The sequence below is a fragment of the Tiliqua scincoides genome, chromosome 1 (genome assembly GCF_035046505.1).
Source record: "Tiliqua scincoides isolate rTilSci1 chromosome 1, rTilSci1.hap2, whole genome shotgun sequence".
Lineage (NCBI taxonomy): Eukaryota > Metazoa > Chordata > Lepidosauria > Squamata > Scincidae > Tiliqua > Tiliqua scincoides.
In genome coordinates, this window is record NC_089821.1 from 134384455 (window position 1) to 134408947 (window position 24493).

A 24493-nucleotide genomic window follows, 5' to 3' on the forward strand; every position below is an offset into this window, starting at 1 on the left:
TAAGAGATAAAGCAGACTCTGAAACAGGTCCGCATTCTCCCTCTCCAAAAATGATTTATTTAAAGGTACAGAAGTAAATTTTTCAGAATAAACAAGAGATGTCCCTGGGTTTCACAAACACCAATACACACCGATCACTACCTCTCACCTCTGCACAGACCTGACTGAGAGGAAACCCCCCCATGCATGTACTCTCTCTCACACACACACTTAGGGTGCAAGCCCTTTTGTCAACAGAGGAAGGAGAAACTCTTGATAACATTGCCCTTTTTGTCTGTACAGTCCTTGGAAAATGGAAGCAAAAGCTTAGATCTGTAACAAGCTAGCATATGGGGCATTTCTGACTATTGGGTTCCTCTCTTTGGTTGTATATCATGTAATTATGAATTTGTTGTGTGGTTTTATTTATATATTTTCATGACGCACATGCCAATAAAGGTCTCATCATCATCACGCATGCACACACTCTGCTGCACGGTATGGAGAAGTGCTACGAAGGGGGGACAGGCTCTGGGAGCAAGGTGGAGAAGCAGGGCTTTTTAACCTGACAGCCAAAACACCCAGCAACAAGGGAGAGGAGGAGGAGTTGCGCAGTGCACAGGAGGGCTATGGGGGAGCAGGCTCTTGGAGCAAAGAGGGGGAGGAAGGGGAAAGCAGGGGTTTTGCAAGTCTCTTCTCATTTTCTCTACTCATATACATACGCCTATCACAGCTCCCTACCTCCCTCACAGACCTGAGAGAGGAAAGCAGTACAAGGGTCAGCGATAGGAGCAGCAGCGCAGTCTCTCCACTAGCAGCCCCTCCACATGGTTCTTCTTCTGTAGGTCTCTGCAGTTTAAATTCACATGGTTGTCCAAGAGCCCTGAAGTTCCCGCACAAGCTGTCACATGATCTCCAGGGCTCTGCAGAGCTTGCCCCCAAGCTTCAGGGCTCTTGGGTGACCTGCAGAACTCGTGCAAGAGTCCTGAAGTTCGTGCATGATCTGCAGTGCTCTTGTGAGAGCCCTGAAGCCCTCGCACAAGCCCTGCAAAACCCTGCCGGTCGCGCAGGAGCCTAGGAACTCCCACCCAAGCTCTGTAGAGCTTGGGCTTAAGTGACCATGGACCAGAGGGTCTCTATGGGGTGTGGGTCTCTGGGGGCTGGATCCTGGGACTCTGGGGGCCAGATCTGGCCCATGGGCTATCTGGGGGCCCATGAGATAGGGTAACAAAAACCAGTTGATGGCCATCTTAGGAAGAGACCTTATTGCCTAGATTGTTGACAGACTTCGGAGCCTGTTAGAATGATGTCATTCTCTGCAACCCTTTCCAGTCTGGCCTACTTACCTACTAACACTGTCACAGACTTTAAACTGGGATAGATTTACTAAACACAGTATTGAAAAATGGGTCTGATTTCACTCTGCTGGTATTATTAGGAGTATAGACAATGAGTGCCATCTATTGGCGATTTTTAAATATTAAAGACTACCAACAGTCAAAACTTGATGGGATTTTCTTTAACTATATATTTTTTTCTATTTCAATCTGAAAATATCCTCCAAATTTCCAGAATAACATGCCAATTAACAGTTAAACATACATGCATCCAAAAATGTGATAGTATATGTCATCTTTCAGAATGAGATAGCAAAACAGGGTAACATGGTAAATTCCAGTTAACTGTTTTGTCAAACCTCTATAAAATCAATGCCTATTAATGCAATAGATAGAATATTCAAAATATTGAGATATTACTGGGCCGATCCTATCCCCCACCATTGATTGACAATGCCTTGCCAACAGGGCACACACTCTACCCAATGGTGGGGGGGGGACGACGATCAAGAGACCTGCCAGAGGTAAGTAAAAATGTATTCTGCTTACCTCTGTGTAGGTCTCCTAGTGGTCTGTGGATCTCCTTGGACTTGAAAAGAGGGGATACGATCCTACTGATTGGGGATCCACCATCAGACTCGCACTCCCCCATTCCCCTGTGCATAACTGCTGACTGGCACTAGGGGAGTGCAACATCCCTTTGTTATTCCACCTGCACTACTTGCCGGTGTGTTTCCAGGTAAAGTTCAAGGTGTGAGTTTTAACCAGGGATGGGAAGATCCTGCACAGCTTGAGTTGAGTTGGATCTAGGGTCATTGCCCCCCATAGCTTGACTCAAAAACGAGTCATAATGGAGGCACTTTCTGAGTTGCTGAGTCATCCTTACATGACTCAATAGGTCTCAAGTCATCCTGCCCCTTTAAAAAGACCACCATGGAAAAAAAGGGGCTGGTGTGTGTGTATGTGTGTTGGAGTTCTCTTTTAATACTCCCCTGATGCTTTGTCCCATTTGTAAACAAGGCAGGAGGGGGTGGGAGGGACTGTGTGAGAGCCAGGACAGAAGCAGCAAGAGGGAGGAGGGTCATGCACAGCAGCTGCGAGGCTTACCAGGACAACTGAATCCTTGATATCTCTATTCAGAAGCAGTCCCACTACAGCTGGTCATTTAATGAGGCTTCCTCCCCACAAGTAGCAACAGAGTCAAAAGGAGCCATGCATTCAGAAAGTATGATCACTATGAACTGCCTCCCCCCCTTCACTGTCTCCTTCTCTTCCCTAGGCTTCTCCAGCCAATCGTAAGGCAAGAACCCCCTTGGCTCCTCCTCCAGCCCTCTCTCAGCCAAAAAAACCCATCATTTGTCCAGTGATCATTGGTTCCTTCCTTCCTTCCTATTAGAGATGGCCAAAGAGCTTGCTCTTGCCTCCCCTCTCCTTCTCAAGCAAAAGGAAAACATTAATCCTGACCTGTCTTCCAGCTGGAACATCCCGGTCTGAATGACGGCTCCATGGGGTTTTTCACACTGTGAAAATAGTAAGCAAGCATACGCAGACACAGGCAGACTCGAGTCTGCATACATGGGGATGAGTGCAGAGTCAGGGAACCCTTGACTCAAGTGTTTTTTCAAGTCTTCCATGTGCATGACTCACAAGTATACAAGTCCGTGAAAAACACGCATTTTTGTGACTGGAGTTTGAGTCATCCAATTTGAGTTCCCAACCCTGGCTTTAACATTTAAAGCTCTAAATCAGTGGTTCTCAAACTTCCTGGGAGCTTTACTTCTGGGGTAAGTCTTTGTGAGGGAGGAGTCGAGGGCTAACAGGGTGGAAGGGGGGCGCTTTTACCTACTGATGTGTGCAGGACTGGGGAACCCCATACTGGGGAGCTGATTCCAAAAATGGCATCTGTTTTGCCCTATCATGTTTAGTTTTGGAGACACGGCATAGCCTCTTCAGTGAATGGTTCAAGCAGCTTCCTCATGAGGAAGCCTACACCATGGCTTCCTCATGAGGAAGCTGCTTGAACCATTCACTAATGAGGCTATACTGTATCTCCAAAACTAGACGTGACAGAGCAAAACAGATGCCATTCTTGGAATCGGCTCCCCAATTCATATCAAACCACCATAAAGTTTGGGAAAATTTTTCTGACCCTCAATTTTGTAGGCCTTTGTTATTTATACTTATTTATTTTAATTTGCCTGATGATATCATTTCCACCATGATATCACTTCTGGTGGGTCTTGGACAGATTGTCATTCTAAAAAGTGGGTCACAGTGCTAAAAGTAAGCTGCAATAAGGTGACACCTGGGGGGACGACGACACCTCTAGTAACCAGAATCACTAAAATCACAATTTGGAAGAATAATACCATCATGTTACATATCAATCAATGCATAATTTCATGCAGAATGTGTTCTTTGTTCTATCAAAAGGTACAGCCAAAAAATCAGTGGGGCAGAGTACATCACCACGCAGAGTACATCACCACGCCCACCACTTGGGGTGTTGCCCCGCCCACTGCATGGGGGGTGATGTGCTGGTATCCCGCACTAGGTGACACGAACCCTAGTGACGCCACTGGGATTACATCAAACTTTTCCAAGTGGTGAAAACCAGAAGAGATTGTGAAGGATCTCTCCAAACTTGGAAAATGGGCAGCAAAATGGCAGATGTGTTTCAATGTAAATAAATGTAAAGTCATGCACATTGGAGCAAAGAATCAAAATTTTATATAGGCTAATGGGTTCTGAGCTGTGCAACAGAGGAGGAGAGAGATCTTGGGGTGCTGGTGGACAGCTCGATGAAAATGTTGACTCAATGAGCGGTGACAGTAAACAAGGCTAATTCCATGCTTGGGATCATTACACAAGGTATTGAGAATAAGACGGCTAATATTATCATGCCATTGTACAAATCAATAGTAAGGCCACACCTGCAGTATTGCGTCCAGTTCTGGTCGCCACATTTCAGAAAGGATATCGTGGCAATGGAAAAGGTGCAGAAGAGAGCAACCAAAATGATTACTGGACTGTGGCAACTTCCTTATGAGGAAAGGCTACAGCGTTTGGGGCTTTTCAGTCTCGAAAAGAGGCACCTGATTGAGACATTCAAAGTTATGCAGGGGTTGGATAGAATGGATAGAGATGCTCTTTTCCCTCACATAACACCAGAACCAGCGGACATTCACTAAAGTTGAGTGTTGGAAGAGTTCAGGCACACAAAAGAAAATATTTCTTTACCCAATGTGTAGTTAGTCTGTGGAACTCCTTGCCACAGGAAATAGTGATGGCATCTTGCCTAGATGCCTTTAAGAGAGAGAAGAACAAATTTCTGGAGGAAAAGTTCATCACAGGTCACAAGCCAGTATGTGCTAGTATGTGCACAGTATGTGCAAGTTTCTGGTTTTAGAGGTAGGCTGCCTCCGATTGCCAGATGCAGGAGAGGGCACCAGGACATAGTTTGTGTCTGTTGTCTTGTGTGCTCCCTGAAGCATTTGGGGGGCCACTGTGAGATACAGGAAGCTGGACTAGATGGGCCTTTGGCCTGATGCAGCAAGGCTCTTCTTATGCTCTTATGTGATGTTTGGGGTTTTTTTTTTAACAGATCAGCAAGTACTTGGGAGGGTTAGGAGAGTTCTTCTTTATTTAAAAAAAAATGTTTAAACTTATTGTAAACTTTCAAGTTTACTTGAGCCCAAATCATAACCAATTTCCAGCTCTGGCATAGCTGCACCAATGGGGCATGTGCTGCATCCTGCAGTTGGGGGGCAGACACAGAGAATGTTTATTCCCTTACCTTGGACCTACATTGCCCTTACCTCGATGCTGGACAGTTAGTTAGGATTGCACCCTTATTTAATTTGATTTGATTTTGTTTTATGGAGGTGTTTGTCCTGCTTATTGATGTCACTTCTGGCCATCACTTCCAGTGGGTCCTGATAGATTGTCATTCTAAAAAGTGGGTTCCGTTGTTAAAAAGTTGGAGAACCACTGCACTATACAATAACAAGGTTGAAAAATCTGGTAACTTTTAAGTCTTTTGTTAATCCCAAATTGTTTTCAAGAACATGCTGATATCTAATCTTCTGATACAGAAACAGTTGCAGGATTTTTTTACAGAATCATATGGTCTCAGTGATCTAACTTACATAGTGATCCTACCTTTATTCTCCTGCACTGATGTAGTGGTGCTGGTGTGGTTTCTGCTGCATACTGCAGAGGAATTTTGCAGGCTGGAGGTCTCCTCAGGGTGACATTTGTCCCCTTGACTGGGACAACTCCCAACTTTTTCTTTGCAAGTCTCCCAGTTGGGTCCCCACTACAGTGTAGCCAGTTTTGCTGCAACTACACGCTATTGTGGGGAAAACCATAGGTTTTGGCTGTTAATTACTTTTAGGGTGCAGTCCTAACCCCTTATGTCAGTGCTTTCCAGCCAACGGGACATTTGCTGCAACCTGCAGTTGGGTGTCACTCACAGAGGCCTCCTCAAAGTAAGGGAATGTTTGTTCCCTTACCTCAGAGCTGCATTGCCCTTAAGTCAGTGCTGGAAAGCACTGAGATAAGAGGTTAGGATTGCACCCTTAGGCACTTAATTTTAGGGAAATAATCACCTCCAATGTTCAGGGGAAAAAAAAACATTGCAAGTTATGACTCCTGCCGATCTTTCAGTCGTTTCCTCAAATATGTGGTTTCACAAATAAGTTGCACTGGTGTGTATTGCAGGATTATGATAGCCAAAGAGATTTTGCTGATGCTTGTTCAAGTGCAACACTTCTGTAGTGTAATTAAGAATCTAGGATATTACTTTTGTTACGCATGTATGGTGTGTATTTTTTTGTACATATTAATGGTCAAAAATTAATGCTTTGTGTTAAAAATACAATTTCCCTTCTTTATGGAAGTAACATATTTCTTCATTAATACAGAGAAAAAATTGTTCTGTATCCAAGCAGTAGTATGCGAAGAATTATTTTTTTGTTGTGCTTCTCAGGGCCAACCAGGACCACTGGGCCACCTGGGACCCTCTGGGCCACCTGGCGTGCAAGGTATCCCAGGACTACCAGGGCATAATGGTGACAAAGGCGAAAGAGGACAACCAGGAGTAACTGGACCAAAGGGAGAAGTGGTAATTACAACACTTCTAATAAGCTACCCGGTTGTAAGGAACTAACTGAAGGAATGATAACTTTTTATCATGTTTCTTTTTCATCCTAGGGACCAAGAGGGGTCACTGGGTTTTCTGGTGCAGATGGTATTCCCGTAAGTAATCATTATTTCGTACATTGAAATTAGGAAGTGTTGAGTTTACATAATCTCCATTCCATAAATGGTTCAGAATGGTTTCAAATAATCCTTCCATTATTAAATCTCTTTTGCTTAATTTTATAACATATATGCCAACCATTCTTAGAAATGAAACTTAAATATTTTGTATGCTAGAAATCTGTAGAGATTTGGGGGAATTTTTAAATGAGCAAGGGATATAGAATAAACTAAAAAGGTGACAAATTCATAATTCACCAAACACTGAACATAAGAACCATAAGCAATCCATGGAAAAGCATTGATATGCTTTTTTGACTGTGACAAGACAGGATATAATCTAAAATATAAAATGAAATAGTAAAATAGAATGATTTTGTTCATACATTTTAATTGATATTTTGTGGAATAAAATAAGCAAAGAACTTTCCTTCTTAATTTCTGTCATAGAAATTCTTGTACAGATTTCCCATAACTTCTTTCCTCTGCAGTGCCTTTTGACCTTTTTCTACTTCCCACCCACATAAATCTAAATATGTTCCAAATGTTATTTCAGATCAGGGTCAGTGCCAGGGTCTTCTGAGTTCTGTGGCATGCCCTTTTTCTGGGGCCTTTTTAATATATGAGGGCACCTCCTCCCTTCCTAGCCTCATCTCTCCCCCCCCCATTTTGCACATGCACAAGTTTCATTGTCTGTAGTAGCATTTGCTTTATGAAGCAGAATTGTTGGTATATAACAGAATATTAAGGAGATCTAGGATTATAGAACCTCCAACCGTTATGTAAGGAGAAGTCAGCCCTTCACACCATTTTCACATGGTGGTACAGTCAGTTCTTGTTATCTGCTAGGGTTAGTTCCTGAAAAATATAGTGGATATCAAATTAGCGGATCCTGAATCATTTAGCCTATGAGGAAAATTGGAATCAGTTCCAGGGCACCCTCTTCACCACATACTATAAACTTTAAGCATCTAAGTCTTAATTTGAAGTCTGTGGGGCTGGGTGATAGCATGAGCTCATCAACATCTCCAACATCTGATGCTTCCTCCTCCATGCTGGCTATCCCTCAACTCTTTGAAGGTTTCTGGCCCAACAACAAGGCCTCAGATTTCAGCCAGGGGGAGGGGGTTGCTTCGCCCATCTTCCTCCACCTGTGTCTTGACTCCTTTCCTAGGTTTGCCCCAGCAGCCCTCAGGTAGCCCTCCAGAGACTCTCATTTTCGCCAGGGTTGTGAAAGTTCAGTTCACTGGAATGAAGGTTTGGGGGACAGTCCTTGAACTTCATTTCTAGGAAAAATTTAGCAATTTTCTACACACACATACAAGATGTAAGGTTTCAACAGGAGCACAGAACCCCAATTATTATTAATAAATCATTAATTAAATATTTAATAAATTAAATATTTCTAGATCTCTTTTCTATCTAGTGGGTCACAACAGGTTATTATTTTTAAATGTGGGTCCCAGTGCTGAAAAGTTTGGGAAGCACTGGTATAGAGCTAAAAGAACTCTTAGGCTCAATTCTCAAACATTATGAGAGGCAAGCAAGAAGGACTTTACTCATGGTGATGCCTCTATCCATCCTGTCCTTTCAGCTGGAGTCTCCAGTTAGATTATACATGTAATGTTATGCACATAATGCAGTATCAGCCTGGGTTTCAGATCCCTAGTATTTTTGCAACGTATGCCCAGGCACAGCACAGTTACAGTAAAGGAGACGCTGGGTTCAAGCAATGTCTCATGGGTAAGTTCTTTTTATTTAGACTGAGGGCCCAATCCTATCCAGCTTTCCAGCACCGGTGCAGCCGCATGTTCCCATACCTTGAGGAGGCCTCTGTGACTGCCTCCCCGTCACAGGAAGCAGTGCATACCCCATTGGCACAGCAGCACTGGCACTGGAATATTGGATAAGATTGGGCCCTTACTGCTCAGTCCTACCCCCCCCCACCCGTACTGATGCCAATGCATTGCTGATGGAGTATGTGCTGCATCCAGTGGGGGGTGGGGGGGAGGCAAGCAGACAGCCAGCAGGAGATAAGTAGAAACATTTTTTTAAATGTAAGCTACCCAGTCACCTATGGGTCTCCTCAGACCTGTGTCAGCCATTTTTCTGGCATATATCTAAAAGGGGCAGGTGATCGCCTGGAAAAATTATTTGAAGAAAAGAGATGGAAGCTTTGCCTCTTCTCTTCCATTCCTCACAGCCCTGTGTCTAGATTTTCCCTGCCACTGATTTTTTTTCAGTTCCTATTCTCTGAAGCATCTGGTTCAGACAACAATGATATTTTTAAGAATTACTCTTTTTCACTGCCCTTTCCCATGGAGCTGCTGCTTGAGCTAATGATGAGAACATTTAAGAGCTGTGTGAAGATTAGAAAGTAGAAACAAGAAACAGATGTTCAGATACTGGTATTTATTCTGTCTTCACAGGGTCACCCAGGCCAAGCAGGATCACGGGGGAAGCCAGGCCATGATGGCTGCAATGGGACCAAAGGTGATCCTGGTCAGCAGGGAAGCCCAGGATCTGCAGGCGTGCCTGGTTTCTTTGTAAGTAGTAATGCTGAATAAATAAATCCAATGTAACCTGTATTAGTGTAATTGTTGTATTTAAAAAAAAAAAAAAACACAGGCAAAATGGACCCAAAATGAGTCACTGCTGAAGTGGGAGATTTTCCTACCATTTCTACAAGAATTGTAAACCCCAATGCTGTGGGGTAGTGACAAAAACTCTCCTTCACATAAGCTGTAGACCAGTGTTTCTCAACCAGTGGTGCTTGAGGTGGGTCTGGTGGTACTCGCAGAACCCCTGGATACCTGCTACCCTGGAACCAGGAACGTGATGCAACAAAGAGCAGTAGGAGACTCTACTTGGCTGGCAGCTCTCCAAAGCATGCCTTCCAGTGCTTGAAAAAGCCCTCCTGTCCACCCAGATCCCCTTACTAGTGTTTATCATGCTGCATCTGGCCTCCCAACACAGTAGTAACTGACAAAGAAGTTGTCCCCAATTACTTCCAGTGGTACTTCAAATAGGTGGATCATGTGAAGTGGTACAGTGGGGGTCAAACGTTGAGAAACACTGCTCACATTGTTTAGAACTACCATTGTTTAGAAAAATACAAACAGCAGACTGCCTGTCAAATAAGGTGTGAAATTTATATACTAATACAGAGCTGCCTTGTCTTATACAGTCACAAAGATATTTGTTGTTTATTATTTCTCTGGAGTGAAAGAACAAAATTTCTCCTTACGGCTAGCATGGCATTAGCTTAGTCCTTCACCTGCATCAGTAGTTTGATATTTGTACAAAAATAAAAAGAGATCTTCACTAAGGAGGAAAAGAGACCCTTCATCAAGGGCAAAAATAATCTTTTCTTTATTTTCCTAGTTGTTGTTAGCCCCAGATATATCACAGGAATCATGAAATTGTCTGAAACCAATCACAGCTTCTGAGTTATTCATTTTTAAAAGACTGGAGAAATTGTTTTGGGAGAAGAAAATTTGATTGGGATTTGTTTTTAATTATTTTAATACAAATATTTTTTAAATTCTAATGACATGTGCATCTATATAATAAAGAAGCTAAGAACACCATGTTGCAAATTATAAGGATCACTTTATCCTAGAATGTAAATATACACGTACTTTATGACAAAGAGAAAAAAAGACAAATGAATGAATAGTTTCCTCCTCTATTTGGACACCTTTGTGACTTTTGTGCTGCTGGCTGAGGGAACAAAACCTAGTGAGGATGGAGGTGGGGATGTGGTGGAAGCAGGATCTTCTTTCTTACTGGCTAAAGGTTAATGAAGCTTAACTTTGGGGCCTCGAATCCCAGAGGGTTTCTAGAAGTGACTTTAGACCACACTGCTTAAAAAATTTTGGATCTATAATAATTGTGATAATAATTAAATTAAAGTAAAACAATAAAATAAGATGAGATCAGATGGGGAAGCCAGCCCTGTTTCAACAACTGAATTCCCTCTGTAGCCTTCCTCACTCCTCCCTAAAAAACACCCTAAGATTTTCAGTACTGCCCAATGCCCAATTCAGTTTAACTTCTTATATTTAAACCAGTGCAGTGTGATTTGGGACAAAATCAGTTTTAAATCCAACATGCTTTTTGTTTGGGCTGGATTGCGATTCAAAGCTGCCCTCTAAACAGCATTAAAACCCGAGAGTGATGAGGAGAAGAAATGAGATGGGGAGGAGGAGTCAGGAAAAGACAACCCTTTCCAATAAAGCAGTGGTTTCCAAACCATTTTATACCGGAACTCACTTTTTAAAACGAAAGACTTTAAAATGAAAGTATTTTAAAACAAAATACTTCTTTCCTTCCATTGTTTGTGTCAGCGTTTGGGAAAGTTATTATTCTGTGCCATGCCCATGTACTGTATTCTAGTTGAAAATAATATTTCCTCCCTGAATGGGAAGGTGCATAATGGGGCTTATATATGGAAAACTGTGAATTTCCTGAAAGAATTCTTGTGTCATTGATGAACGCGAAAGTTAAAGGCATTTTTCTTCTACCAATGCAGGGAAACCAAGGACCCAAAGGTCAGAAGGGCGAGCCATTTGTGCTGACTCCAACATTAGCTGTACAATACAGGGTAAGTTTGTATAGCACCCACAAACAGTTTAGTTATTGTGCAATGTCATAGTGTGTTTTGGATGAAGAGGTTCTTTATTACCCTATTTGCATGCAAAGCTTAGAAGACTATCCAGTGTTCCTGAATATGTCAGAAGATTGTAACCTTCCAATTATGTTATGTAGCCCAATTTTGCATTGCAAAGCTCCTCTTTTTTTCATCATGACACCAGCTGCAGACTGGCCACAGATACATTGAAATGTTTCAATCGAAAAGTTTTTCATTTTTCAATACAGAGGGTCCTCCTTGTAAGTCTCCTCATTATACACTTCCCTGCATTTAAGTCCTCAACTTCTGGAGGCCCTAGATATCAGAATTCCCTGCATGTAACATCCTTTCTGCCATAGCCATACCTGCACACTCTTCTTTCTCTTCTGAGCTTTTAAAGAGACATCCCTGCATTGCATGCACTTATTTCTCCTCCCATCACTCTCTGAGCTCTTACAGGTGTCCTTTGCTTAACAATGGGGATATGTTATCCAGTCCTCATTGTAAAGCAAATCCATTGTTATGTGGACATCTAGCACCTTTAGTAGCTGAATGCAGCATAGTATCTATGGCGTCTGTAGCATGCATTTGAATATAATTGAATAGCATACTGGTTCCCAAACTGGTGGGCTGCGACCCACCTACCAGGGAAATATTTGTCCCAGGGAAAGGGCAAGGGGGAGGGAAGGCAGCAATGTGATCCCTTGGATCCCCACTTTCAGAAGTGGTTGTTGATCACATTTTTTTTTACTGTTTTGGAGGCTTGAGAAGCCCTGCAAAGGCATCTGCGGGTCTCCCTGCATCCCTTGGAGATCAGCACTCCCTTAGGTACATCTTTTTTTAAAAACTCTCCCCTCACTCTGGCAGCAGCACGATCCTGGGGATCACATTACTGCCATAGCCCCTTCCCCCACACACTTATGGTGCTCCCAACTCATTTGTTGAAGTTTGGGAAGCACTGGAGCGCCATTTAAGAACTTTGTGTTCCCTTCCATCTAGTGGCATAGCAGCTATACAATCTATAGCATGTAATTGAATGAAACTGATTAGCATGTAAGAACTTTGTTTTTACCTTAGGGACCACAGCTGTATATATGGCTGGTTGCTAGTCGGAACATTGCTAAGCAACACACACCTGTATTGTCAACTTTGATGTTGTTATTGTTGTCATTAGTTGGAGTAACAGGGAGGGTGACCTCCCAACACCTGCTCGCTTCACTTACCTCTTTCCCTCATGCGCAGTGCTTCTGCCACTTCCTTTAATGCTTGCAGAGGGAATTCTGGGCTCTAGCATTCCCTCTACTGGCCTTCAGAGGTGAAGAAAGCAATAGTAGTGGCAGTGCTGAACTTAGAGAGAGGGAGAAAGAGAGAGAGAGCAAATAAGCCTTTTCCACTTTCCTCTTATGTATTACTGCTTGAGAAGAGGATGGAACCAGTCCAGACTCCATGGAGATGTCAGGCTGGGTGATGTGGTGGATGGGCAAGGAGTACCCCCTCCCCCACCTCACATGCCTGCCTGGTATGAAGTACTCAAATTGCATCATGGGTGGCTGCCCCAGCAGGGGCAATGTACTACTTTGTACATATGTGTTCAGGACTGCATGCCACTCCCTACAGTCTCTATCCTTAGATTATTTCATTGGTTTTTTTGTGGAATAAAATCCCCCTCTTTCAGTACTATGAAGCGCTTGACCTTTCCCCACTAGAACATAAGAACAGCCCCACTGGATCAGGCCATAGGCCCATCTAGTCCAGCTTCCTGTATCTCACAACGGCCCACCAAATGCCCCAAGGAGCACACCAGATAACAAGAGACCTCATCCTGGTGCCCTCTCTTGCATCTGGCATTCTGACATAACCCATTTCTAAAATCAGGAGGTTGCACATACACATCATGGCTTGTACCCTGTAATGGATTTTTCCTCCAGAAACTTGTCCAGTCCCCTTTTAAAGGCGTCCAGGCCAGTTGCCATCACCACATCCTGCGGCAAGGAGTTCCACAGACCAACCACACGCTGAGTAAAGAAATATTTTCTTTTGTCTGTTCTAACTCTCCCAACACTCAATTTTAGTGGATGTCCCCTGGTTCTAGTGTTATGTGAGAGTGTAAAGAGCATCTCCCTATCCACTCTGTCCATCCCCTGCATAATTTTGTATGTCTCAATCATGTCCCCCCTCAGGCGTCTCTTTTCTAGGGTGAAGAGGCCCAAACGCCATAGCCTTTCCTCATAAGGAAGGTGCCCCAGCCCCGTAATCATCTTCACTAACCCGTAATCACTAACCCATATGCACATTCATTCATTTAATTCATTCGTTTATTCATTCATTCATTTGCAGGAATTTTATCCCACCTTTCTCCCACAATGAAGGGAATTCAAGGCAGCTAACAATAGAAAAAATAAAACCAGTATAATGTTAAAAACACAAATTTTAAAAACAGTTATTAAAACAAAACGAACACCCAGGATCGCAACTATTGAAATATATCTCATTAAAAGCACCAGCCCACAGTATCAATTAAAAGCCTTCCTAAATAAAAAGGTCTTGAGACCCCACAGAAAGTTCTCCAGGGAAGGAGCTATAATGCCAGGGGAAGGGAATTCCATAAGCGAAGCACCGCCATCGAAAAGGCCTTATTTCTAGCCACCACCCCCTCACCTCTACTGGTGACAGTACTGTCAGAAGGGCCCCCTCAGATGACCTGAGAGTAGGATTATATGGACAAAGGTGGTCCCTCAGATACCCTGGTCTCGAACTGCAAAGGGCTTTAAATTCAAAACTAGCATTGAATTGAGCCTGGAAATGAACTGGCAGCCAGTGTAGCTGCTGAAGCAGCAGCCTGACTAAGTCAAACCAGTGTGCCCCAGCAACCACACATTCAGCTGCACTCTGCACTAGTTGCAGTTTCCAAACCATCTTCAGAGGCCACCCCACATAGAGCACATTGCAAAAATGTATATCAGTGGTTCTCAACAGTTGTATGGATACCACCAGTGGTACTTGAGGTGGTGTCTGGTGGTACTCACAGGACCCCTGGACACCTGCTACCCGGCAGCAAGAACAGGAACATAACTCAACAAAAAGCAGTAAGAGGCTTGGCTTGGTGGGCAGAGCTCCAAAGCATGCTTTTCAGTGCTCAAAAATGCCTTCCCTTCCGCCCTGATTATCTTACTGGTGTTTGTCACATAACATCTAGCCTCCCAATTACTTCCCCATTTCTTCTCGTGTTACTTCAAATAGGTGGACCGTGTGAAGTCGTACAGTAGAGGACAAGCAAGGTGTTAAACAGGAACTCAGTCAACCAACTCAGAAGGACAACATGGTCAGTGGTGTCAAAGGTCACCAAGAGGTCCAGCAGGACTAACAGGGATGCACTCCCCCTGACCATTCCCTGGTGCAGGTGATCCACCAATGCGACCAAGGCAGTCTCCATCCCAAATTCCAGCCTGAAGCCAGACTGGAACAGATCCAGCTTCCTCCAGGACTCTCTTTTATCACCTTGCCATAAAACAGTTTATCACCTTGCCATAAAACGGAATATTTGAGACTATTTTTGGAATATTTGATTTTTACACCTCCTGACTCATCTAGGCAGGTCTCCATAATATACACCAGGTCAGCACCCTCAACCTGGTTTAGGCAAGTCTTATTATTCACTGACCTGCCTTTCAAAAGCTGCAATTTCAGACTCAGGGATCATTGCCTAGAGCAGGGGTGCCCAAACCCTGGCCCTGGGGCCGCATGTGGCCCTCGAGGCCTCTCAATGCGGCCCTCAGGGAGCCCCCAGTCTCCAATGAGCCTCTGGCCCTCCAGAGATTTGTTGGAGCCCCACTGGCCTGACGCAACTGCTCTCAGTGTGAGGGCGACTGTTTGACCTCTTGCGTGAGCTGTGGGAAGAGGGCTTCCTCCACTGCTTGCTGTTTCATGTCTGTGATGCAGTAGCGGCAGCAAAGGAAAGGCCAGCCTTGCGTTGTGCAAGGCCTTTTATAGGCCTTGAGCTGTTGCAAGACCTTCATTCATTCATATAAGTTCACCTCTAGTATATTAATTTATGTAAACTTATGTAAATTTATTCAAATTTAAAGTGTAAATTAATTCTTTTTTCCCCCGGCCCCCGACACCGTGTCAGAGAGATGATGTGGCCCTCCTGCCAAAAACTTTGGACACCCCTGGCCTAGAGTGCCAAATATCAGAGGGATGAGGCAAGGGCCAGAAAGAGGGGCAGTCTGTCTACGACTGACTCTTGTTCTCCTGTAATGACCTGTCCGACCCCCACTGCCATATCCTCTGCAACCCATCACTCTACTAATGGTGGCTGAACTCACCTCCCCTACATTATTTTGTCTGACAGAACATTCCCCTTTCTAAGTCATTTCGCCAGAAGTCTAAGTTTTCCAGGCTTTTACCCTAATTTATGAATGGAACTCCCTATGTAAAATGTATGCCAAATCCACTGAAACAGGAATAGCCACCTATGCAGTTTTGTTGCTTTCTTTTCTTATACACAACAGTGTGATCCAATCCTCAGGATGGGTTGCAATTGGGTAATTTGAAACACATTTGTTTATAGGTTGCTACTTAACTGTTATGTCTATATGAGAAATAGGTAATATTAAGTATTGTGTGGCTTTTTAATAGTTAAGTTTTAGTTACACTGTCTGTGTTTTATTCAGTTTCTACATTCCACAAATTATCATAAATCTTTAAAAAAATCATTGGTATTTCTAAAGGAATGTTATTTTGCTTAGTAGAAATTGTTCTTTGTCTTAGAACTATGTATAGTATTCACTAATTTAAATTCATTTTTCTCTAGGGAGACATTGGTGACCCAGGTTTTATAGGTTTCCCAGTAAGTAGCACTGCTGCAAATAACAATTATACAAACCATAGTAAAAATAATTATGAGAGAATTTGACCTTTTGAAAATGTTAATTGATTTATAGGGTCCTCCAGGTGCCCCTGGTTCAGCGGGTGTATTTGGTCCAGTTGGAGAGCCAGGTCTACCTGTAAGTATTAGCAAATACAGAAATTATTATATCATCTTGCAAGTACTTCATTGTCTGGGGAATAGTGACAACCACACAACCCATCAATGCAGATTACTACACCACAATATTTATTTATTGGATTTGTAATCCGCCTTTCTCCCCAAAGGGGACCCAAGGCACCCAAATATCCATGCCTGTGGTAGGTACATATGTAGGATTCTGGATGGTCACAAACCTAAGAACTTGTCAAGTTTGTGATACACTTAAAAACTAAACTGAAAAATGAAAAAAATTGTTAAATGCTCATAAAATACATTCTAAACTATTTTGTAGTTACATATTCAAGTTGTGTGTAACATGCTAGCTACGAATTAATGACCTCTTCCATATGAACACTCATAAGAGATCATTTACTTTCCATTATTTTGTTTCTAGGGTGCTCCAGGACCACCAGGATCTCCAGGACTTCAGGTAAGTTCTTTCTAATCAGTTATGCTCATTTTGAGAGAGTGCTCATTTTGAGCATGACATAGAAAATGATCCAAAGGTCTATAGGATGTGATCACTGCTTTATTTATTTAATAAGTAAAGGTATGCATCACTTAATGGTGGAGATACATTCTGAGGAGCCTGTCATTAGGCAATTTCGTCACCATGTGAACATTCTTAGTCCATGACACCATCTGGTGGGACTATCTGGTATAGCCAATTGTTCCTAAACTACAAACCTAGGCTACATGGGGCCCAATCCTATGCAGTGTGTGCCAGCTCACTGCCGGCATGCACTCTCACAAACGTGCCATAAGGCATGTTTGTGGCCCTCAGTGTCAGTGGAGCACCGATGCTAGCCCAGCACTGGCTGGTGCTTGGCTGGCACTGGTGGAGCACCAGAACTCCACTGCTTGTCAGTCACACAGACTGCTGGGCAGCGGAATGGAGAATCCACTCCCCCCACACTGTTGGCTGGAACATCATTATGCAGTGCATACCTGTACTTTCTGTATGACTCATAAGGTTTAAAAATCAAAACAGAAAACAAGAAAAAAAATTAATCAATAAAACACAGCAGGCATAAACAGAAAAGTGAAGCAGAACATAATTTTTTTAAATTATGTTTTTAATCTATGTTTTTAACCATTGTTGTAAGCCAACTTGGGTCCCTGCCAGGAGGAAGGCGGGATATAAATAAAGTTGATAGTAATAATAATAAGAAGAAGAACAGGTAAAATAGTCAATGACACTTTAAAATGACTGGGAAATAAAGGGGTCTTTGACTGGTACTGGAGTGGCATCCAAAAAGTGTGACTCAACATGCAAAAGTTTGATCAACATGCAGGGTTCTATAATTTGAAGGAAAAAAAACACACCCAGAGGAAGTTGTCAATAATTATCACAAGATATTGGGGGAGGCCAATGCACTGAACTGTTGTTGGAAGGTAACTTGATCCATGGGGGAGGAAGTTGTCTGTATGAGAACCTTTTTTTAAGCATTGAGACAAAACCGAATAAACATTTGCACAAAACAGTTCAATGAGAACTTTCAATTCTGATTTGAACTGAATGAATATTCTTTGCTGATTTTATTCATTTAATGGTTCATTGCCTTTTCACTGAAGATAGAGTTTAACTAGGTAGAAAAGCTAATGGAGAGTCTTTATGATACATCTTTTATTCAGTCAGCTTTTCAAGGTCAGCTTATCTGTGATGTCAAATGGTTACCTCAGGCAGCAGATTGGCAGAGGGGTGCCCACCTATCCACTGTTCCTTCCTCTCCTTCCAGTCCTTGGAAAAGGAAGAGAGGGGCAGAGAGGAAATGTGGAGGGGAGAAGAATACTGAGCTAGAGCATTTGGGAGGAGCAGAGGCAAGGAGGGGAAGATTTTGGCGTGCTGCCTCAGACAACAGGAGGTTTCTGGCCAGTCCCGAGCTTCCTGAAAGTACTATTGTGCAAGTGGTTGTGGTTCATCAATATAATCCCTATAATATTGATAAACTTGCCAATTGTCCCTATTCACCCCAGCACAGTATCTTTTCTAGTATTTCTTCTGCATTTTTTAGATTGCATCTTTTTTTAATATAGAAAACACCAGTATCTTTTCTGGTATTTCTTTTTGGATTATCTTTTATGAGTCATTTTGGGACAGGGAAGGCAAATCCATAACATAGCAACAACTAGTATGAACCAGTTCATTGTCAGTAGAGAAAATGTTCTGAATTCATTGAGGTTTCAGGAAGAAGTGCAAGAAGAAAACAGAATAATATCTATTTAGGTGATTATAAGACTTGAATTATGAAGACGTTGAATGTTCTACGTTTTCATGATCTTAGAACAGCTTTTTAAGAGGCATTATGGGATTCACGAACTTCGACTGTCTCACAGAAGTGATAATTTAATTATAGCCTAAACATCACAGCAGAATAATTCAACTGCTTTGTATTGACACTAATGGCATAACAAAGAAAGAAACCACTCACAGATTGTCATTTGTTTAAGCATGTTGAAAATACCAGACTAATGCTAAATGCTCATAAATTGTCTTTTAGGGCAACAGAGGTCTTGGCTTTCATGGAGAAAAGGGTGAAAAGGTAAATAGAAACTGACAAGTATTTGTATTTGTCCTAGAATGTGAAAGTGATGCCAGTAGATGCTAACAATCACCTAATAAATTCTGCAGCCAGAAAACTAGCATATAGCTTGCACTGGTTTTTCTTTAACTTGTGCCAAAAAAATTGAATAGTGCAAGTACAAACAAATTGATAATCTGTCATAGGCATTCTGTGACTATCCAAATACCTCAGAAAATTCATAACATGAACTTAATGAATTTTACCTGTTGTTTCACTTCAGCATGTAGTATTAAAATTATGCTGCCTCTGAACATAAAGTTTCCATTTAGCTTTTTACAGTTGGTAGCCTTTGGTGGACCATCTGCTAAGTCATCTACAGAAGTGGCCATCAGCACATTTTGTAGCAGTGAATTCTATAAATGAAGAATTCACTTCTTCATTTCACTTCTTCAAAGTGAAGAAGTACATTCCTTTGGCCCTCCTAAATCTACTGCCAATCAATTTCAGTGAGTGAACACGAGGTTTGATAATATTAAATAAAATTAAAGGGATACAGGGAGGAAGTCTCTCTGTCCACTCTCTTCCACATCATTCATAATTTTATAATTTTATAGACTTCAGCCATGCTGTCTCCCTGCCCCAGTAATCTTTGCCCCTTCCTCATAGAGAAGGTGTTCCAGCCACTGATTATTTTAGTCCCCTTCCTGTCCCTTTTCCAAGTCTGTGACATTCTTTTTGAGACAGCATGACCAGAAATGCACACTGTGTTCTAATTCTCAGTCAGTTAATATATTTGTAGCATTAGATGCTTCAACTTGAAAGGTATGAAAACAAATTCAGGCCCATCCTCTAAGTGTTTTTAATTTTCATATAATCCATGATTATATATCCAATTTTGTTTAAACATTTATTGTATTTAAACTTCCTTATGTGGCTTTCCTGTAGGGTGATATTGGGCCCCCTGGGCCGCCTGGTCTTCCATCAACTGGAGAGCTGGTTAAAACAACTGTTGAAATTTCAACTGAATTAAAGGTAATTAAGGACCTTTAAAACTAGCCTCAGAAGGACTCGGTTCTAATGAAGGCATTATCCTACTTGAGCTTTTGGATATTTTGATAATCAACCGACACAGCTACATACTACTGTTGTGTCAAATATCTCTTATTACAAATTAGTGTACAGTGGGTCTTCCTTATCTGCAGGTTCAGCACCTGTGAATTTGACCCAATGCAGCTGCCAGCCTGTGCTGGAGGGCCTCACATGACCTCCTGGATGCAACCAGATGAGTCTTCTGGTTGCATCCAAGAGGTGTTTTGAGGCATGGAGAGGCTGCAGCAGCCCCATCCCCCCACCCCCAGGCCTCAGTTACCTCTCAGAAGCATCAGGCACTTCCTGTTTTTGCCGAACTAGAAGTGCCTTTCAAATGACTCCAGCAGGCCTTCTGAGGCACAGGTAGGTCGCTCACAGCCTCTTCACATCTCAGAAAGCCTGCCAGAGCCTTCTAACAGGCTATTCTGGTTTTTCAGGCCCCTCAGATTTGATTATCTGCAGAAATTAGTATCCATAGGGGGTCCAGGAATGGATCCCCTGAGGATATCGAGGGCCCATATTTGTTTTTTTCATCGTTTGCTACATAGGTATTAAGATTTGGTTTTTGATTCATATAAATGTCTTACGATGTAAAATGTTGTGTTTTTATATATTACTAGGGTACGAAAGGAATAAAAGGAATAAGGGGAGAACCTGGAATTCCGGTAAGTCCAGAGAAAGAAGTGGAGCTAGAATCACAATCACTCTAGGATTAACAATATATGAAATTTTTTTTAGGAAAGTGCTGATGTACCATATTAGCTTACAACCATTTTCAGAAAATGTGAATATATTAGACATTTAGCATTTGGGTGTGCTAAAATTGTATCTGTTTTGCTAAGCTGAGATGTTCAAATATCAAAATCCTAAAAAAAAAAAAAGTTATCAACCAAAAATGACAATGAGCAAAGAAGACATGATTGTTATATTACTATGTTTTTAATACACACAAGCACAATTAACATGCCAGAAAAGAAAAAGGAAATCTTCCTCTTTGGAAAAACTTTTAAAACAGAATTTTGGTTAGAAAAATTGTGTTTTTAAATAGTCTAAATAGAATTTTGGATCCTTTAACTTCAAAATGCAACTTGACAAAGATTTAGCTTCAGTAAATCCTTTGGGAAATGTGGTTTGTCCACTTCTCCTCAACTTACCTAGCTGCATATCTGAAAAAAAGTCCTAGTAAATATGCCATATTTGAACAATTTTGTTGTTCACTATTGCAGTGGCTAGATTGACAATACTATAATCATAGAAAACTTCACTGAAAGTGGCTATTTAAGTTAATTATTGAACTTTTGTTTTGAGGATTGTCATGTTTTCAGTTCATAAACTAGGACAAAACTACATAAATGTGAAATTTATATGTAAAATAAATGTGTAATTTGAGCATGTGTGCTTATTTTTTCTAATTCGATTAAAAATGGGGCTATTTGATTCACCACCAACAAAAAGGTCGATGGTGAATCAAGAGCCTCCGTGTAGGGTGGCGAGCCCAACACAGAGACTCTGGATCCGGTGGAGCAATGCTCCACCAGTTCCGCCTCCCTCCCTCTTGGCAGAGGTTGGGTGCCCGTCCAACGGTAACCCGCCGCCAGCCAGTGCTGGGCTACCACTGGCACTAGCCTGGCGGTAGGGCCCGCAAACGTGCCTTATGGCATGTTTGCAACAGTGTGGGCCAGCACTGAGCTGGCACACCAAGCCCAGGATTGGGCTCTCAGTCCTTGCCCCTCACTCCTTTAACTAGGAGGACCTATATAGAGCCAAGCTGCATCTCTAATGTAATGTGTACCTTTAATATGCTTGTCTTGTAATATACTTGTATAAGGTGATCCCCTCCCTGTTTTTTGGTGTAGGAAAGAGTTGCGGTTGCTCAACTGTATCGTTACAGATTTGCTGTTGTCACCAGATTTGTCAGTAATGCTGGCAAGTAGCTTATGGCATATGCCTAAGAAGCCAAATGGGTTTACTTATTCAAGCTCCCATTCTTTCTTAGCATTTTAATATTTGTATCTGACAAATTTGTATATGCCCATGTACGCCTTAGTAACACTCAATGGTATCTCAAAGCAGGACCAGGGGGAGGGAGGGAGGGAGGAAAAGATAGAAATGTAGCAGATGTGAAAAATAAACATTTAACGTTAGCCAGATATATCAGATACATGCAGCGAAATTAAGATCTGCACACACAGAAGATACTTTCTGCTAATGACAAGTATCCAGTAGCACATTTGGGCTACAGTCTTTGCATGTTATTCTTGGAGTAAGCCCCATACAGTACTTACTGTAGTTATTGTGTTCATTAAGAACTTGCTATTAAATGTGCACAGTCTTTTGGATTTTATTTACTATGTGTCTAGCACTTTGTTTGGGCAGCAGTATTTTTCTGTTGAAACTGAGCATTAATTCAGCCAATCAATCTAAATATTCAGGGATGATTCCTGAGCTTCATGACTCTTTTTGCTACATATTGCTACATTTAAGATATTGCTGCTGCTGTAACTACTGTAACCAGGATCACTCATGTAAGCCTCCTGAACTATTACACTAATATTCAGAATTATGTTCTTGTCCTTCCAATTTGTAGAAAATACTTCTGTTATGGAAATTGTCCCTAACCCTAAAGATTCTCTTCATGTTTCATGCATATTAAAGCAATTCTCAAATTGTGGGCTGGGACCCACAAGGTGGGTTGCAAGCCAATTTCAGGTGGAGCCCCATTCATTTAAATGTGTATGTTATTTTTAATAGACTTAATGCTCCCATGGTATGTGACCGCATCTGGGCAAATGCTACAGATCTGTACTCTTTACAGATGCTTTATGCTGTACTTTATGCAAATGCTTTTAAAAATAATTTTTAAGCATCTATTTTTTGTAAACTTTTAATTAATCAATTATATTTGATTTTGTCATATGGGGGGTATTAAAAATGTTCCTGCTTGATGATGTCACTTCTGGCCATGACATCACTTCCAGGTTAATTGCATCACTTCCAATGGCTCATGACAGATTGTTATTCTAAAAAGTGGGTCCCGGTGCTGAAAAGTTTGAGAACTACTGATTTATTATGCTAAATTAGAACTTTTTTTTCTTTGTAGGGTTTCCCTGCGTATACAGCAGATAAGGGAGAAGAAGGAGTAACAGGTTTTCCAGGGCAAAGAGTAAGTTTGTAAACACAATCAAGAATAAATTATACATCCTTGCAGTATGATATTTCTTCTGCCATTCCTCTCAGACCTTTAGAAACTGCCACACCATTTGTGTAGCATGGATTTGGATGGTGCATCCAATCAAATTTGTTTTGTATGATTGGTTGTTCTGCTGTTCTTGAAGATCTGCCTGAAAATCAGATTTGGTACTGGGAAGGAATTCCTGCCCCCAAGTCAAACTGATCTGTGTTAGGCCTTACACTACCTGAACTACATACATACATACATAAGACCTTTATTGGCATAGATAATGGAAATACAAAACAACAACCAAACATTAAACATTCAGAACACACACACAATAAAATAAAGCACTCGTAATCATCCAATACCCCCTCCCCCCATTCACCATAATATAGCGGAAGACCCAGAATTCCGTCCTGCCAGAATCCCAGAAACAAAGTTGGCAACCTTGTCAAGAGAGTCAGTTTCCTCTATGAAAAGAAGAGTTTGTAATTTAAATGAATCCTCCCAGCCCTGCATTTTGTTCAGCAGTGGAGCCAGATAGATCTTACGAAGGGTATCATGGAGTGGGCAGTAAAAAAATATATGATGTAATGTCTCCACACAATTCCTGTCACAGGTACATCTTCTTTCTGAGTAGGGAATGCCACTAAACCTGCCCGCTAGCAGAGCTGATGGAAAGGCATTGCATCTCGCAAGGGAGAATGCTCTGCGTGCCTGTGGGCACTGCAGATGATAAAGGAAAGAAGCCGGCTTCCCAAAGCTGACTGGGATGTGCAGATGGAGAGGGGAGCAAATGGTGTTAGCTGCACAGAGTAGCTCTTGATGCTCAATATCGAGCAATCTTTCCTTGATAGTCCTGTAGGCTTCGCTTAAACCAATCATACCCAGGCTTGCTGTGTCTAGTCCTATCGATTTAAGCTTGGTGAGTAAATCCGCAACCTCCACAAGCAGTACTGGATCAGCCAGAAGCTGGTACATTAGCCCATATGGGGCAGCATTGAAGAGGATCGCAAGCCAAAATTTTACTGATCTCAACCAAGCCAATGTTTTGAGTCTAATAAAACCCACTTCAAGCAGAGTCTAATAAAACCCACTTCATAGCAGAGTATGGAACACATCTGGGGAAACCCAAGATCCTCCGCAGGAAGGAGGCCTGTATGCTCTCAGTTGAATGATTCAAGGCCTTATGCCAGATTGGACAGCCATAAAGAATTTGCGGAAGTACCTTAGCCTTGAATACCTCTAAAGCAGCCGGGACATATCTGTTACCTTGGCTAAAAAAAAACCGGGAAATTGCAAGGGATGAGATTTTTGATGCATTTAGGACTGCATTACGATGAGAAACCCACAAATGCTTATAGTAGAAATTAATGCCTAAATATCTGAATGTCTTTACCTGTTCCATTTTGTTGCCCATAAATGACCATTTAAATGGTTTCCAATTGTTGGCAAACACCATGA

At 42.0% G+C, this 24493-nt stretch overlaps 1 protein-coding gene across 1 annotated transcript in view; it reads left to right on the plus strand.

Annotated features, from left to right (window-relative positions):
* COL4A2 (collagen type IV alpha 2 chain) overlaps window positions 1-24493 on the plus strand; it is a 164962-nt gene that overhangs the window by 58953 nt on the left and 81516 nt on the right. Inside the window, exons 5-15 of the mRNA XM_066633056.1 lie at window positions 6307-6441; window positions 6531-6575; window positions 9008-9124; window positions 11113-11184; window positions 16025-16060; window positions 16155-16217; window positions 16635-16670; window positions 18742-18783; window positions 19711-19797; window positions 20475-20519; window positions 22955-23017. Coding sequence (XP_066489153.1) covers window positions 6307-6441; window positions 6531-6575; window positions 9008-9124; window positions 11113-11184; window positions 16025-16060; window positions 16155-16217; window positions 16635-16670; window positions 18742-18783; window positions 19711-19797; window positions 20475-20519; window positions 22955-23017 — 741 coding nt within the window. The remainder of the gene's footprint in view (window positions 1-6306; window positions 6442-6530; window positions 6576-9007; window positions 9125-11112; window positions 11185-16024; window positions 16061-16154; window positions 16218-16634; window positions 16671-18741; window positions 18784-19710; window positions 19798-20474; window positions 20520-22954; window positions 23018-24493) is intronic.